This window comes from Colobus angolensis, unplaced genomic scaffold (genome assembly GCF_000951035.1).
Source record: "Colobus angolensis palliatus isolate OR3802 unplaced genomic scaffold, Cang.pa_1.0 Scaffold33, whole genome shotgun sequence".
In the NCBI taxonomy this organism is placed as follows: domain Eukaryota; kingdom Metazoa; phylum Chordata; class Mammalia; order Primates; family Cercopithecidae; genus Colobus; species Colobus angolensis.
Genome location: NW_012116599.1, coordinates 12,535,141 through 12,553,692, shown reverse-complemented (window position 1 = coordinate 12,553,692; position 18,552 = coordinate 12,535,141). Strand labels below are relative to the sequence as shown.

General features: G+C 37.7%; 1 protein-coding gene across 1 annotated transcript in view; it reads right to left on the bottom strand.

Moving 5' to 3' along the window:
• The window catches only part of GIGYF2 (GRB10 interacting GYF protein 2), a 129,033-nt gene that overhangs the window by 47,720 nt on the left and 62,761 nt on the right, over positions 1-18,552 (bottom strand). The window contains exons 12-16 of the mRNA XM_011952019.1: positions 18,189-18,348; positions 6,377-6,543; positions 3,252-3,343; positions 1,689-1,796; positions 524-624 (exon numbers count right to left, since the gene is read on the bottom strand). Of these exons, the coding sequence (XP_011807409.1) occupies positions 524-624; positions 1,689-1,796; positions 3,252-3,343; positions 6,377-6,543; positions 18,189-18,348 (628 nt within the window). The remainder of the gene's footprint in view (positions 1-523; positions 625-1,688; positions 1,797-3,251; positions 3,344-6,376; positions 6,544-18,188; positions 18,349-18,552) is intronic.

The following is an 18,552-nucleotide window of genomic DNA, read 5'->3' as shown; positions in this document are numbered from 1 at the left end:
TTAGAGACAGAGTCTTGCTCCGTTGCCAAGGCTGAAAACGCTTGGCATGATCATAGCTCACTGCAGCCTGGAACTCCTGGGCTCAAGCAATCCTCCCACCTCAGCCTCCTGAGTAGCTAGCACTACAGGCACACACCACCATGCCTAGCTTGTGTTAATTTCTAACTCAAAAGAATAGATTACCACTAATTATGTTTTTAGGTACGCTTTTTTCCCCCATCTGGCTAAAGAGATCAAAAATAATTCAAATGATTTTTCCACACTGATCAGAGCAACATAAAAGAGATGCTGACTCAAAAAAAAAAAAAAAAAAATCCACTAAATAAATTCAAACAAATCCTTAAAAGTATATTTTCAGTAACACCTTCAATATTGCTTGGATCTAGTAAAAAATGAACCTTTTTGTTAACATCAAATACAAATGGATTCAGAAACCTAATATATTTTTTAAGAACTGAATTGTAAAATTATTAATAATATCTAAATCCTCAGAGTGGTACTAAAGGTTAATCTAAATTTTTACCTGTAGGCTGTGAAGCTGTTGGCTGAAGCTCCCAGATAGAGCCAGTATCTGGCACCGACACAGACCTAGTTACTGAGGGAATGATGTTCTGATCAGATATTCTGCAAAAGGGAAATAAAAAATTAACTTGTTCTTATCATTTGCAAAAAAAAAAAAAAAAAAAAAGATGAAGAGGAATTTCTAGATTATATGTAGGTTCTCCAGGTTACCTGGCTAGAAAACGCCTTCCCTCTTTTACTAAAACCTAACACTACCAAAGCAATTTAGAGTGGAACAAAGAGAAGGGCACAATGATCACACTTGTGGAACCCTCTATGGTAATACTGACTTCTAAATGATGGATATACCTACTGTATATTCATATCTTAAAGATATGTATACCTTAAAGATACTGTATATCCATATCTTAAAAAAAACCAGATCATCTCAATAGAAGTCACAGAGACAGCATATTATAATGAAAAACTCAATGCACTTTAAGATAAAAGGTCTGCATTTTAGCCTGAGTTTCCTGTGTGTTATATTAATCAAGTCCTATAACCTCTCAAGAGTCCCAGTTTGCCCATCCATAAAATGGAGCTCCTACCACCTAAACTGCCTACCTCAAGGATGTGTTAAGGCTCAAAAGAAATATAAACAGTTTTGGCTGAATGAGACAATAAGATTTTTAAGAGCAGTAACTGATACTTGTTCAGGAGAAATATTACTCTGAATGATAATCTGAAACAGCAGAAATTTCTTCTAGACTTCTAGCATAATTTCCTTTTCCTTAGACCTACCTTAATGGCTTTTGAGTTCTAGAAAATAAAAACCTTGTGTGGTGTGGCTAATACTTTGAGATACTATGGGTAAAAGTGAAATTAAAATCCTAGGCTATAGTTTTTCTGTTGCAGGTTCCATAAGATGACACTGTTTCTCAAGTGTTCCCATTATTCTCTGGTCTTTTGATTAATCAAAATTTATTTCTATGAGTAAAATACCAAATAAACGCTTATCTCCACCTGAAATATTTTTTAAAAATGTATTGTTTTTACATACAACATGCAGGTATGTGTTGGGGGTGTTCCGGTGCCAGAAATCACACACTATACCAGAATTTCTCCTTTCTTCTCTTTCTTTCACAACACATGCACCTAATATGACACGTAATGGAATGACCACCAACCTCATCTTCAGGGCCTGAAACTGCTGAAGCAGAAGTGCCAACTGCTGTTGCTGCTGGGAAGACAGGGCTGCTTTCTGCTGTTGGGCCAAAACCTGTGCATATTGTTGTCTTCAAAAAGTAAAAAAAGGTATAACCTGTCAATCCACATTTAGTTCACATGGCTGAGATGTTGAAAGACAAAGTTCAATTCAAAGCCCCCCCCTCGCCCCCGGAAACATTATTAGAAACAGCTATGAAATATATTTTATAGTTCTTCATTATAACAGACATATAGAAATGCTTCATTCTAGAAAGAACTGAACTCATAGATGGCATGTTTCCAAGTGAAAGAGGATAGCAAAAAAATTCACAATTCAATGCAAAGTGGTCTATTCAGAGAAAATATTTTAAAAATCACAAATGTCAAAAACTGGTAAACTCCAAAGATAACCTTTTATCAGAAATCAAGTGAAAAATAAAACAGATTCAAATCAGTAGCCTTTTCCATATGATGCACCCTTTGTAAAAAATGTAACACTTCTATAAAAATTCATACATTGATAGTCTTCAACTTGAAAAAATTTAGGTAATTTTTCTTCACTAGATCAGGGTTAAACTTTTGTAATGGGCCAGAGAGTAAATAGTTTCATCGCTGCAGGTCATATACTGTCTGTTGCAACTACTCGATTCTGCCATCGTAAGGCAAGAGCAGCAATACACACCCCACAAACCAAAAGGTGTGTCTGTTTCCATAACACTTTGCTTATAAAAATAGAGAGCAGGACAGATTTAGCCCAAAGGTCAGACTTTGCCAACCTTTGCACCACATAACATCAAGCCTCATTTCTTCTACAAAAGGGATACAACAAAACCTGACTGACTTGGCTGTCATTCCATACCACTTCTAAAAGAATTAACTTTAACTTCTTTCCCACCCTCGCGCATATATATTATTTATATATATATATTATATATATATATTTTCCCTCTGTGGCATTCAAAGCTGAGCCACTCAGGAGGCACTTAGAAACTAAAGAGCTTACAAAATTAAAGTTATGTGTCATCTTCTAAACTTCTGGTATTTAAAAGTAAGATAAGCCAGGAGTGGTGGCTCACGCCTGTAATCCCAGCACTCTGGGAGGCAAGGCAGGCAGATTACTTGAGGCTGGGAGTTCGAGGCCAGTCTCGCCAACACAGTGAAACCCCATCTCTACTAAAAATACAAAAATAGGCTGGGCGTGGTGGCACATGCCTGTTAGTCCCAGCTACTCAGGAAGCTGAGGCACATGAATCACCTGAACCAGGGAGGTGGAGGTTGCAGTGAGCCGAGATCATGCCACTGTACTCCAGCCTGGATGACAGAGTGAGGCTCTGTCAAATAAATAAATAAATAAATAAGTAAGTAAGTAAGTAAATGACAAGACTAAAATTAGAATGTATGGCAGTAAGATGCCACTAGCTGGGCAACTGAAGTGCCATATAAGCCGTTAGTTCTCTCTGCTGTAAAAGATGAGACTTGAGAGCAGATTCTATTTAAAGTCCCTTTTCATGCTGCAGTACATCCTATTGCATAACTCTTCTTACTGTATTAAAAACTGCTGGTACTGCAGGTGCTGCATCTGGTATAAGGCTGTGAGTTCTTGCTGCCTAGTCAGTCGTTCCTGGTCCAGTTCTCCCTAGGAATGAAGTGATGAGGAAATAAATACCATTAAATAAACTGCAAAGAACCTAAAAGCCACTTAGTACAGGTATCTGAAATCAAAATGAATCTAAGACCTTTACCTCCCACTCTACTACCCAAACACTTGAGTAAAAACTCAGACATCTTTAAAAACTAAACAGCGCCTTCTAGTGGAAACAGTGGTGTCAATTAAGATTCCCTGAGGTGACAAATGATCCTTATTTCAGCTGCCATTCTCCATTCCTGCCCTTAAAGCTGAACGTTCAACTGTACTCCAGAGTTATTACTGTAACTGAAAGACTGTATAATTAGATAATGCAGAAATTAGAGAAACTTGATATAATGCAGAAAAATGTAAAAGTATCTAAAGGTCAAAGGAAATGTTACAGAATTTTATAATGGTATATAAGAAATGCAGGGAGCCAGTATCTATCTTAAAGATGTTAAGAATATAAAAAGAGGTCAGGTGCGGTGGCTCACACCTGTAATACCAGCACTTTGGGAGGCCAAGGCGGGCGGATCACGAGGTCAGGGGTTTGAGACCAGCCTGGCCAACATGATGAAACACCATCTCCACTAAAAATACAAAAATTAGCTGGGTGTGGTGGCACACGCTTGTAGTCCTAGCTACTCAGGAGGCTGAGGCAGGCGAATCACTTGAACCTGGGCGGTGGAGGTTGCAGTGAGCCTAGACTGCGCCACTGCACTCCAGCCTGGGCGATACCGCAAGACTCCGTCTCAAAAACAGCAACAACAACAACAAAATATATATATATACTTTGATAACTATAACTCCCTCAAAATAAAGTGTTTCTGTTGCTATTAATACATCATGAGTTAGAAAAAATAAGTTGCAGTAAAATAAAACCAATTTTTTTAGCTCATGTGAAATAATATGACTGGAATTTAAATTATGAAAAGTTACAATTAGGAGAAAGAAACATGAAGTATAAGATAACAGAAGAAAAAGTGTAAGTATAACAGACTAGGTAAATCATGTTTATATCTTTATTATATATTGATTATAGTTTGAAATAAGACATTTGATACACAATTTCTTGGGGTAGGGATTACCTGAAATTCAGAGACTTTTTTTTGCTTATTCCATACTGGAGGATAGCTACTACCTTAGGTTCATCTAAAATGTCTACATGAAAAACTAAGTTTCAAGGTATACATTCATCATGAAGGGGGGCTCTCTTATCAGCAATATTCAGGGCAAAGACGATAACAGACAGGAAGCAGGGCTTTGCACAGTTTCCCTCCTACACAGGTATGACTGAGGCTTAGCTCCTCTAACTGGAAACTGGGAAGTGGACTATTGCAAGCATGCCAATATCCAAGAGATGAGCTTTCAGCTTCTGCGATGTGCAAGATCAAAGCCCATCTTAATTTCAGAGAAGGGAAATAAAGCTTAAACTTGATATATAAGTTAAATTTATATGCTGCAACACACAGTATAATTTTTCTCGTGAATTAAAACAACTAGGATGGTGTGAGAAAAAATTCCTCTCACCTAGGAACCTTCCATTCTAGACCACTGCTCTCCACAAACTATAGGTCTCAACACATTAGTGGATTTTGAAATCAAATACTGGGTTACGATCAACATTTAAAAGAAACAAAACAGAAAAAAAGCCACTTTCCTCACCTACACACTCCCTTGACTACAGAGTGTAGGTCTTACTCATCTTCATCTCCTAAGAACCTAATAGGAGGCCTGGCACAGGCCCTCAATATACAATTGATGAATAAGTCAATGGCGACTTTACTGTAGAAACGCAGTGTCCAAACTAAAGGTTTATGGGCTGGGTACAGTGGCTCATTCCTGAAATCCAGCACTTTGAAAGGCCGAGGTGGGAGGACCACCCGAACCCAGGAGTTTGAGACTGGCCTGGGCAACATGGCGAGACTCCATCTCTTTAAAAAAAAAGAAAAAAAAAAAGTTTATTGGTAACTTTTAACTATAGCCCGTCACCAGACAGTCTAACCTGGAGAAGAAAAAATGAGGTACCGGTGACAGAGACCTCCAAAAGGAACACTACTGAGAGAGTCCAAGAGCAGCTGCAAGAGGAAGAAGGATGTCCCTGCCAATAGTACCCCAGTGTCAGAGCCCTAGGGAGATCACCAGCATTAAGGTTCCTTTTATTATTATTATTTTTGAGACAGGGTCTCACTCTGTTGCCCAAGCTGCAGTGCAATGGCACAATCACGACTCACTGCAGCCTCGACTTCTAGGCTCAAGTGATCATCCCACCTCTGTCACTGATTGCCACCACATCCGGCTAGTTTTTTATGATTATTATTTTATTACTATCTGTAGAGACAAGTCTCACTTCATTGTCCAGGGTGGTTTTAAACTCCTAGCCTCAAGCAATCCTCCAACTCTGGCCTCCCAAATCCCTTCCACACTGGGATTACAGAAGTGAGCCAATGTGCCCGGCCATGGTTCCATTTTTTAATTAAAATACAAGTAACTAAATTTTTTTTAAGTCCTCAAAATATTTTTGAAGCACTGGTAACATTTATTTTAAGGCAAATCTCAAATTTAGAAACATTATGAGTGAGAAGGCAAGAGGCAAATCAAGTGGAAGACAGGGGAATGTTTATTCTAACTAGAGGCAGCAAAGAAAGTCAAAGAGGTCAACTGTGTTGAAGCCTAGCAGATAAAGGTAAAAGTTCTGAAATGAGCTTAGAAAGGTAAGGTGCCAGGCATTGCAGGACCTGGTAGGTAGGCCAGGATAAGGTGTTGGTCTTCATTTCACATCTGCTGGAACGTGACTGAAGAATTCCATTTCTCTGTTGGGGAGGAGGTGGAGTGTGAAGAGGATGGGCACAGGTTACTTGAGTTTTGAAAAGATCATTATAGCTAAATATTCAGTCTTCCATTCAGACTTCCCCTTATGATTTCCATTAATTTCAAAGAACTACAATTCATTCATTAGATGATATATTTGGTTGTGTTTTCAAAGAGAATCAAGTGTTTCTGTGACTAATATGTATTTCAGGTGAGGTGGAAGGTACTTACCATATGGGGAGGGGGAGCTGGACCTGGAGAAAAGGGAACTCTTCCCCACATTTTCATGATATCGCCAAGAGGTTGGAAGCTTTCATCACATGCTCTCTTCACCAATAAAGACATAGTAAAATAGCCCGCCTGAAACCATTCTGCCATCTCCTGATTATTGAAGGGACCTATAATAGCACCAATTAAACAGAAGGACAATAAGAAACCTTTCAGACTCAGAGAAAAAAATATTTCCTGCACCTGATCCTCATCGAGGTGGCATCTGTCAAAAGGTTTTATACCATCTAATTTAATTCACCTCTAAAGGTAGCTAACAGACTTCTAATAAAATAATTTAAAAATAAAGTCTGTGTTTATACATCCCAAATTATCAGCAGCACTTCAATTATAAGGAGCATAACTGTCTCTATCTCAATCTCTACAACATTCATGTGTCAGTAAAGTATGATACAATTGAAGAGTTAAGTATTTACTAGACTTTGTATCATTTAGGCATAAAGAATATAAACATGCAGGGCTGAAAACATTCTCCAATTTTCATTTTCTGCCATAGATTAGTGAAAGTGGGGCAAAATGTAAATAATAATTAAGACAAATTATAATTCACTCTCTGACCCTGGTAATGGGGAAAAAACAAATATTCTCTGAATGTTTTATAATATGAAATAATCAAGCATTTCATATACATAAAATTAACATACAAATTCACTCTGATCAAAAACCATTAATTCATTCAACAAATATTTACTTAACATTGATGATATACCATGTAGACAGTAGGGATATGACAATAAATAAAGCAAAGCCCTGGAACTTCCACTTCAGAAAATGAAGTAGATGTACTTTTCCGTATTTCTCCTCTAAGTACAACTAGAAACCCTGGACATTGTATTAATATATAAAACAAATAACACTGAAAGGTGGAGAGAAGAAGGGAGGCTGACTAGGGGTCTCAGTGATGACATGATCATGAATTCCCTGGTTTTTCTTTTTATAGCATATATCACAGATTTGAAGATGAAGAAGCCAGCAACCAAAACACATGAGCTAATTATATGCTATCTACAAGAAAGTCACACAAAATATAACAAAGTAGGCAGATTGAGGAGATAAAAAGATATATCATGCAAATATTAACTTAAAGTAAGCTATATTCATGTTTGATAAAGTTGACTTCAGAGTAAAGAAAATTATCAGAAACAGAGAGATGTAATAAAGAAGGGTCAATACTCATAGAAGATGCAGGAATTGTAATATGTATGTACCAAACAACAAAGCTCCAAAATATACGAAGCAGGATCTGACAGAACTGAAAAAAAGAAACAGACAAATCCACAAATTGAAGACATAACCACCATGTGATAGCCTAACTAGCAGAAAATCTACAAGATTACAGAATTCAACAACACCATCAACCAAAAGAAGTGAAATGACTTTACAGAACATTCCAAATATAGAAAAATACATATTCTTTTCAACTAACCACAGAACATACACCAATAATAGAACATATTTGGGGCAATAAAACAAACATAAAAAGATTTTTAAAAATTGAAATCATATTCAGTGTATACTGCTCGAGTGATGGGTGTACCAAAATCTCACAGATCACCACTAAATAACTTACTCATGTAACCAAATATCACCTGTTCCCCAAAAACCTATGGAAAAAAAAAATCATATATAGTATGTTCTTTACCACCAAGAATCAAGCTAGAAATCAATACAAGAAAAATAACAGGAAATCTTCCAAACACTTAGAAACCCAAAAATATACTTCAAAATAATCCAACGGTAAAAGAGGAAGTCTCAAGGGAAATAAAAATACACAGAACTGAATGGAAATAAAAATACAGGCTGGGCACAGTAGCTCATGCCTCTAATCCCAGCACTTTAGGAGGCCAAGGTGGGTAGATCACCCGAGGTCAGGAGTTCGAGACCAGCCTGGCCCAACATGGTGAAACCTTGTCTCTACTAAAAAACACAAAAATTAGAAAAATTAGCTGGGCATGGTGGCGCATGCTTGTAGTCCCAGCTACTTGGGAGGCTGAGGCAGGAGAATCGCTTGAACCTGGGAAGCAGAGGTTGCAGCGAGCCAAGATCACACCACCACACTCCAGCATGGGTGACAGAGTGAGACTCAGTCTCAAAAAAACAAAGAAAGAAAATGAAAATAATGAAAATACACATATCTAATTTTGTGGGATACAACTAAACAAGTGCTGAGAGAGAAATTTATAGTATTAAATGTTTCCATTAGAAAAGAGAAAAAGTTCCAAATCAATAATCTAAGCTCCCAATTCATAAATCTAAAAAGAACAAAATAAAGCCGGGCATGGTGGCTCATGCCTGTAATCTCAGTACTGTGGGAGGCCAAGGCAGGCAGATCACTTGAGATAAGCCTGGCCAACATGGTGAAAGCCCATTTCTACTAAAAATACAAAAATTAACCAGGTGTGGCGGCACGTGCCTGTAATCCCAGCTACTTGGGAGGCTGAGGCACAAGAATCACTTGAACCCAGGAGGCAGAGGTTACAGTGAGCCAAGATCATGCCACTGTACACCAGCCTGGGTAACAGAGTAAGACTGTGTCTCCAAAAAGAAAAGAAGAGAAATAAAATGAAAGAAAATAAACCCTAAGCGATCAGAAGGAAAGAAATTATGAGTAGAAATAAAACTGAAAATAAGAATAACTCTTTATTTCAGTGCAAGAGAGAAAATGCAGTGAAATAAAGAACCGATTTTTAGAAAATTTCAGTATAACTGAGAAACCTCTAGCAAGACTGACAAGAAAAAAAGAGAAATACACACATTTCCAATATCACAAACGAGATACCACTACAGAACCTGCAGACATCAAAAGGATAATAAGGAAATACTACAAACAACTCTACACACATACATCTGATATCTTAGACAAAATGAACCAATTCATTTAAAAACACAAACTACCACAGCTCGCTCACATAAAATAGATCATTTAAATAACTTTAAAACTACTAGGGAAATAGAAAATATAATTTTTAAATTTCCAAAAAAGAAGGCTCCAGGTGGGTTCGATGGAGAACTCCACCAAACATTTAAAGAAGAATTAATGCCAATTCTAAAAAAACCTCTTTCAGAAAATAAAAGGGGAAGACGTACTTTCCCATTCATTTTATGAACCTAATATTACCCTGATACTAAAACTACACAAAAAACAAAACTATAAAACAACATCCCTCATGAATACAGATACAAAAATCTTTACCAAAAATTGGAAAATATAATTCACCAATATCTACAAAAGATTATGTATCATGACCAAGTGGTATTTATTTCAAGGATGCCAAGCTAGTTCAATATTCCAACAGCAATCAATATAACCCACCACATGAAATGGTTAAAGAAAAATCACACGATCATATCAACAGAGGCAGGAAAAGTATCTGACAAAATCCAATACCCACTCACAATAAAAACTCTCAGAAAACAGGAATGAATGGGTACTTTCTCAACTTGATAAAGAACAGCTATAAAAACCTTACAGCTAACATTACATTTAATTATTAAAGACTGAATGTATTCCCTTTAAAAGAAGAACACAGGAAAACAAGGGAAGGATGTCTACTCCCACCACTCTCACTCAATATAGTGATCAAACACACAATAAGGCAACAAAAACAAATAAAAGGCATACAGATTTAAAATGAAGATATAAAGCTGCCCCTATTTATGGATAAATATGACTGTCTACGTAAAATCTCAAGGAAACTACCCAAAGAACAGAAAGCAAAAAGAACTCCTTGAGCTAATAAATGAGCTCAAACATTTACAATCACTGAAAAAAAAAAAAAAAAAAACTGAGATGCTCAGATGTAAATCTACACGTACAGAATGTGTGCTGAAAACTATGCAACACTGATGAAAGAAATCAAAGATCTAATGACACAGACAGAACACAGTTCATGAACTAAAAGACTAACATGGTAAAGACATCAATTCTTCTCAAACTGATAGAGAGGTTCAACATAATTCCTATCAGAATCTCAACAAGATTTTTAGTAAATACGGACAAGATTATCCTAAAAATTTTTATGGAAAGGCAAAGGAACTACAAAGTTAAAAAAATTTTTTTAAAAGAAGATTAAACTGGGAAGAATCAGTCTACCCAATTTCAAGACTTATTATACAGCTACAGTAATCAAGATTGTATAGTACTGGTGAAGGAAGAGACAGTGATCCATGGGACAAAATTAAGAAGCAGAAATAGAAAGAGAACCACAAAGAAACAGACCCACACAAATATGCTTAACTAAATTTTGACAAAGGTGAAAGAAAACAATTTAAGAGAGAAAAGACATTCTTGATCCTGAAACAAATGGACACTCATTGAGAAAAAAACAACAAAAAACAACTAGCTTACATGAAAATTAATTTAAAATGGACCGCGAACTTAAATGTAAAATATAAAAACTATAACATTTTTCCACGGGAAAAAAAAACAACTGTTGGAATCTAAAGCTTAGGCAAAGTGTTCTTGTTAAACTTAATACAAAAAAGAACCACCTATAAAAGAAAAACATTTATCTATTGGATTCATCAAAATTTACAACTTTTTGCTCTGCCAAAGACCCTTTTAAGAGAATGAAATGAGAAGATAAAGACTGACAAAAAATATGTGCAAACCACATATCCATCAAAGGACTAGTATCTAGAATCAGTAATCAAAAATCTCTGAACAGGCTGGGCACAGTGGCTCACGCCAATAATCCCAGCACTTTGGGAGGCCAAGGTGGGCGGATTACCTGAGGTCAGGAGTTCAAGACCAGCCTGGCCAACATGGCAAAATCCCGTCTCTACTAAAAATACAAAAATTAGCCAGGCATGGTGGCACACACCTGTAATCCCAGCTACTCAGGAGGCTGAGGCAGGAGAACTGCTTGAGCCTGGGAGACGGCGGTTGCAGTGAGCTGAGATCATGCCACTGCACTCCAGCCTGGCTGACTAGACTCTAAAAAACCTCTGGACAAAGGAAAGACCTGCCCTGATGGCTTCTCTGGTGAAAACATACCAAATATTTAAGGAAAAACTAATCATAATCCTTCTCAAACTTTTTCCAAAAACTGAAAAGGAAGGAAGACTGCCTACACTTCCTAATTCTATGAAGCCAAAATTACCCCGGTATCAAAGTCAGACAAAGGTTCTAAAGAAAAATATAGACAAATATCCTTTATGAACATTGATGCAAAAATTCTTAACAAAATACTAGCAAAGCAAATTCAGCAATATATTAAAAAGATTATACACCATAATCCAAGTGGGATTTATTTATTCCTAGAATGCAAGGATGGTTCAAGGCATCAATATATGAAAACTGATCAATGTAATTTACCATATTAACAAAATAAGGCGAAAAAAACCACATGGTCATCTTAATTGACACAGAAGTAGTATCACCTTTTCATAAGGGTCAACAAATTAAGAATAGAAAGATCTACCTCAATACAATAAAAGTCATATATAAAAATCCCACAGTGGACATCATATTCAATAGTGAAAGACTGAAAGCTTTTCCTCTAACATCAGGAGCTAGGGAAGGATGCCCACTTTCACCACTTCTCTATTCAGGATAGTACTAAACGTTCTAGTCAGAGCAACTGGGCAAGAATTTTTAAAAAAAAGTATCCAAATTGGGAAGAAGTTTGTTCACAGATGATATATAGTCTTTTATGCAGAAAATTCTAGATTCTATTTTTTCTAAAAACAGGTTAGAAGTAAAAAACAAATTCAGCAAAGTGGTAGGACACAAAGTTAACACACGAAAATCGGTTGCATTTCTATACACTAACAATGAACAATCTGAAAAGAACACTAGAAAAAAATTTCCCTTACAATAACATCAAAAAGAATAACATACTTAGGGATTAACTAAGGATGTAAAAATCTTGTACAAAGAAAACTACAAAACACTGCTAAAAGAAATTAAACACCTAAATAAATGGAAACACATCCATGTTCACAGACTGGAAGACTTAACATTGTTACAATGTTACAAAGCAATCTCCAGACTAAAGGTAATCCCTACTAAAATCCCAATGATGCTTGTTGCAGAAACAGAAAATCCATCCTAAAATACATACGAAATCTCAAAAGAGGGCAAATGGCCGAAATAATGTTTCTTTCTTGAAAAAGAGCAAGAGATCTATCATGCAACAATGACTACAGTTAATAACAATGTATTGTACTCTTAAAAAACACTGCCAAGTAGATTTTTAAGTGTTCTGACTACAAAAAATGATTAGTACGCTTATGTTAATCAAACTGATTTAGCCATCCATAATATGTATGCATATTTTAAAACATCATGTCGTATACAGCAAATATATAATATATATGTCCTTTTTTAAGACTTTTTTTGTTTTTTTTTTTAAGGGTCTCTGTTACTCAAGCCGAGTGCTGTACTCACTGCAGCCTCAACTTCCTAGGCTCCAGCAATTCTCCTGCCTCAGCCTCCCAAGTAGCTGGGAATACAGGTGCGTACCACCACATCTGGCTAATTTTTTATTATTTGTAGAGACAGGGTCTCACTTATGTTGCCCAGGCTGGTCTCAAACTCTTGGACTCAACTGATCCTCCCGCCTCGGACTCCCAAAGTGCAGAGATTACAGACATGAGCCACCACGCCCAGCCTCTTATATGACAATTTAAAAATGTAATTAATAACATTTTTTGGCCAGGCGCAGTGGCTCACACCTATAATCCCCCTTTGGGAGGCCAAGATGGCAGAAGAAAGACAGTGAGTACCACTTACAGCCAGGAGTTCAAAACCAGCCTGGTCAACATAGCAAGAATTTGTCTCTTTTTTTCTTTTTAAGATGGGGTGGAATCTCTTGGCTTGGCGCAATGGTTCATGCCTGTAATCCCAGCTACTTGGGTGGCTAAGGCAAGAGAATTGCTTGAACCCAGAAGGCAGAGGTTGCAGTGAGCCAAGATCGCCCCACTGCACTCCAGCCTGGGTGACAGAGCAAGGCTCTGTCTCCAAAAAAAAACAAAAAGTGAGAGACAGGGTCTCACTATGTTGCCCGGGCTGATCTCAAACTACCAGACTCAAGCAGTCCTCTGGTCTCTGGTCTCAGCCTCCCAAAGCAATGGGATTACAGGCATGAGCCAGCACATGTCAGCTGAGACCTCGTCTCTAAAAAAGAAAAATAATTAACTGAATGTGGTGGTGTGTGCTTGTTCTAAAGAGGCTGGGGTGGGATCACTTGAGCCCAGGAGTTTAAGGCTACGGTGAGCCTTATCATACCACTGCACTCCAGCCTGAGCAACAGAGAAAGACTCTGTCTAAAAAAGAAAAGAAAAGAAAAAGCTGGAGGACTCACATTTCCTGATTTCAAAATTTACTACAAAGAGTAATCAAAACAGTGTAATGCCAACATAAAGACAGACATATAGACCAATAAAATAGAATAGAGAGCCCCAAAATGAACCAGAGTACATGGTCAAATATTTTGAAAAGGATGCCAAGACTATTCCATGGAAAAAGGACAGTCTTTTTAACAAATGGTATTTGGAAAATTGGATACCTACATGCAAAAGAATGAAACTGGATTCTTACCTAACACCATATTCAAAAACTCAAAATGGATCAAAGATCTAAGTGCATGACCTAAATCGGTAAAACTCTCAGAAGAAAACACAGGGCAAATGCTTTATACAACATTGGATACAATAATGATTTCCAGGATATGACACCAAAGGCACAGGCAACAAAGCAAAAACAGACAAATTGGACTTCTTGAAAATTAAAAAAAAAAAAGTGCATGATAAGACATTATCAGCAGAATAAAAAGACAACCCAAAGAATGGGAGAAAATATTTACAAATCATATATCTGATAAGGAATTAGCATCCAGAATATATAGAGAACTGAAACTCAGCAACAAAAAAATTAACAACCCAATTAAAAAAAAAAAAGGCAAAAGACTTGAATAGACATTTCACCAAAGAAAGTATACAAATGGCTAACAAGCACATGAAAAGATGCTTAACATTCCTTATCATTAGGAAAATGCAAATGAAAACTACAACGAGACACCACCTCACACCCATTAGGATGGCTCCTATTAAAAAAGTGTTGGTGAGAATTTGGTGAAATTAAAACCCTTGTGGACTGTTTTTGAGAATGTAAAATGGTACAGTCACTGTGAAAAATAGTATGGTAGCTCCTCAAAAAATTAAAAATATAACTACCACATGATCAAGCAATTCTGCTTCTCGGTATATACCCAAAAGGATCGAAAACAGGGTCTCAAAGAGATAGTTGTACCTTCATGTTCAAAACAGTATTATTATTATTATTATTATTATTATTTTAAAGACAGGGTCTTGCTCTGTCACCCAGACTGAAGTATCACAGCTCACTGCGGCCTCCAACTCCTGGGCTCAAGTGATCCTCCTGCCTCAGTCTCCTGCGTAGCTGGGACTACAGGCACACACCATCCCACACCCAGTTAATTTTTAATTTTTTTTTATAGAGACAAGGTCTCTCCATGTTTCCCACACTGGTCTCAAACTCCTGGGCTCAAGCAATCCTCCCACCTCAGCCTCCCAAAGAGTCAGAATTACAGGCGTGAACCACCACACCTGGCCCACAGCAACATTATTCACAATAACTGCAACATGAAAACAATCCAAGTGTCCATCAATAGATGAAATGGATAAGCAAAATGTGTAATATACCTACAGGGGAATACTATTCAGTCTTAAAAAGGAAGAAAATTTTGACACAAGCTACAACATGAATGAACCTTGAGGACATTATGCTAAGTGAAATAAGCCAGTCAAAAGACAAATACTGTACAATCGGATGATGGTTGCACAACATTAAAAATGTATTTAATACCACTGAACCATACATTTAAAAATGGCTAAGATGGTAAATTTTATGTATATTTTAACACAATATTTAAAATGAATTTAAAAAAACATAAAATAAGCAAACAGTCCAATTAGGACATGAACAAAAAAAGACATGAAACATGAAGAAAAACTTGAATGAACAGGACAAATAGATGGCCAGTAAGAACATGCAAAGATGATCAACATCATTAGCCATTAGGGAAATGTAAATTTAAAACCCCAATGAGATACCACCACACACCTGTCAGAATGGTTAAAACAGAAAAATAGGCCAGGCGCGGTGGCTCAAGCCTGTAATCCCAGCACTTTGGGAGGCCGAGACGGGCGGATCACGAGGTCAGGAGATCGAGACCATCCTGGCTAACACGGTGAAACCCCGTCTCTACTAAAAAATACAAAAAACTAGCTGGGCGAGGTGGCAGGCGCCTGTAGTCCCAGCTACTCGGGAGGCTGAGGCAGGAGAATGGCGTGAACCTGGGAGGCGGAGCTTGCAGTGAGCGCACCACTGCACTCCAGCCTGGGTGACAGAGCGAGACTCCGTCTCAAAAAAAAAAAAAAAAAAAAAAAATAGCAACAACATCAAATGCTGATAAGGATGTGGAGCAACTGTATCGCTCATAGATTGCTGGTGGGCATATGAAATGGTACAGCCACTCTGGAAAACAGTTCAGCAGTTTCTTTTAAAACTAAGCATACTACCATACAACTCAGCAACTGCACTCCTGGGCATTTAGCCTAAAGGAACGAACACGTATGTTCCCTCAAAAACATGTCTATAAATGTTTATAGCAGCTTTATTCATTATAGCCCCATAACTTCAACAACCCAGATGTCCTTCAATGGATGAATGGTTAAACAAACTTTGGTAACATTTATATCACATAATACCACTCAGTAATAAAAAGACACAAACTATTGATAATATGCAACAACCTGGATTAGTCTCCAAAGAATTATGCTGAGTGAAGAGAACCAATCTCCAAAAGTGTGATTCCATTCCACTCTTGCAATGACAGAACACAGAGCTGGAGAACAGATGAGTCATTCATTGCTAGAGGTTAACGAAGGAGCGGGGGTAGAAGGGAAGCTCAGGTGGCTATAAAAGAGCAACCTGAAGAATCTCTGTGGAGATGGAAAAGTTCTGAATCTTTTTTTTTTTTGGAGACACAATCTCACTCTGTCACCCATGTTAAAGTGCAGTGGCACAATCTCGGCTCATGGCAACCTCCGCCTCCTGGGTTCAAGTGAGTCTCATGCCTCAGCCACCCAAGCAGCTGGGACTACAGGCACACGCCACCACATCCAGCTAATTTTTGTATTTTTAGTAGAGATGGGGTTTCACCATGTTGGCCAGTCTGGTCTTGAACTCCTGGCCTCAAGTGGGTCACCCACCTTGGCCTTCCAAATGCTGGGATTACAGGCATGAGCCACCACAGGCAGCCATGTTCTGAATCTTAACTGTACAAATGTCAATGTCCCACTTATGTTACTGTACCATAGTTCTGTAAGAGGTTACCACCAGGGGAAGCTGTGTAAAGGGTATATGTAATCTCTCTGTATTATTCCTTATAATTACATATATAGCTATGATTATCCCAAAATAAATTTGATTAAAACACACACACACAAAGTCATGCTCTCATATATCTTATCAGACTGTAAACAATGAACAAATATGTGAAATGCCAGGTAGTAATAAATGCTGTGAAGAATAGGCAGGGTAAGGGGATTGAGAGTGGAATGGGGAGTTAGTTCATTGGAGAGAGCTCACAGGGTAGGCACACAGTAAAATGCTATCATTAAAATTACATTAATATGAAGTGACCAACCAATTTCAGAGTAAGAGAATAGATTTCAAAAGCAGAAATGAAGAATCAACAAATAATCCTTTATAGATCGATAGCACTCTGCGCCCATTCTAATCGAACTTATACACCACACAAATCCTCTAAGGGATTTGTAACACAGTACTATCTTTTATCTGACATTTTTAGTAGTTCTCTACCATTTTTATCAACTCCATTTGAAAACAAAACAGTTAAGGTCCTCCAACACTACTGCTGCCATCACCTTTTCACAGTCAGGGAAATGGAAACACAGAGAAGGTGAGGAGGCTATCTGCCTACTTAACCAACTGAGATGCCAGAGCTAACAGTCTTAAACATTTTGCTTAAGTTTTAAATAAAAGTCTGAAACATTTGCTTAAATATTATCCCTGTCATATTTGTCATCACATTCTGCCTTGTATTCAATTTTTTTTTTTTTTTTTTGAGACAGAATCTCACTCTGTCGCCCAGGCTGGAGTGCAGTGGCGTGATCTTGGGTCACTGCAGTCTCTGCCTCCTGGGTTCAAGCGGTTCTCCTGCCACCCTCCTGAGTAGCTAGGATTACAGGCACCCACCACCACATCCGGCTAATTTTGTATTTTTAGTAGAGATGGAGTTTCACTATGTTGGCCGGTCTGGTCTCGAACTCCTGACCTCAGGTGATCCACCCACCTTGGCTTTCCAAAGTGCTGGGATTACAGGCGTGAGCCACCACGCCAGGCTGTATTCAAATTATTTTCACAAAAGTTGACTATCTCTAATACAAAAATCTGAAGTCCAAAATGCTCTAAAATCTGAAACTTTTTGAGCATCACACAAAGGAAACGTTCAATGGGGCATTACGGAATTTGGATTTCTCAGATTAGGGATGCTCAACTGGTATGTACAACGCAATTATTCCAAAATCGGGAAGAAATCTAAAAACACCTGAAATCGGAAACACTTCTAGTCTGCGTGTGTGTGCGCGTGTGTGCTTGCTGACTTCTTTTTCTACTATAATTCAAATTAAACAAATCCCTTCTTAGACATTCTGGAGGTAATGGCACACACTTCAGTACTTAAAGGAGAAAGGAACAACTTGCCTTGAATTTCTCCCTGAGGATCTTTGTAATACCACTTCTGCATTGCTTCATGCATCAATGGAATTGACACTCCTTTAGCTCTGTGCTCTTGAAGTTTTGATGCCAATCTTTCATCATCTAGTGCACTGTCTTGGAGATAAGCCACCATTTTCTCAGCTTGCTAATAACAGAAAAACAAAAATCAAGGAAACAAATGATCCTAAATTAGTGCTTGTACACATAATAACAGTGACTTCCCTTTTTTTTCCAGACTACTTGATCTATGAAAGTCACTATGCAAAGGACATAGCAGGTAACTGCTCCCAACAATGCCATGAAACAGGTACTATCCTCATTTTACGGAGGGGGAAACTAAGGCTCAGAG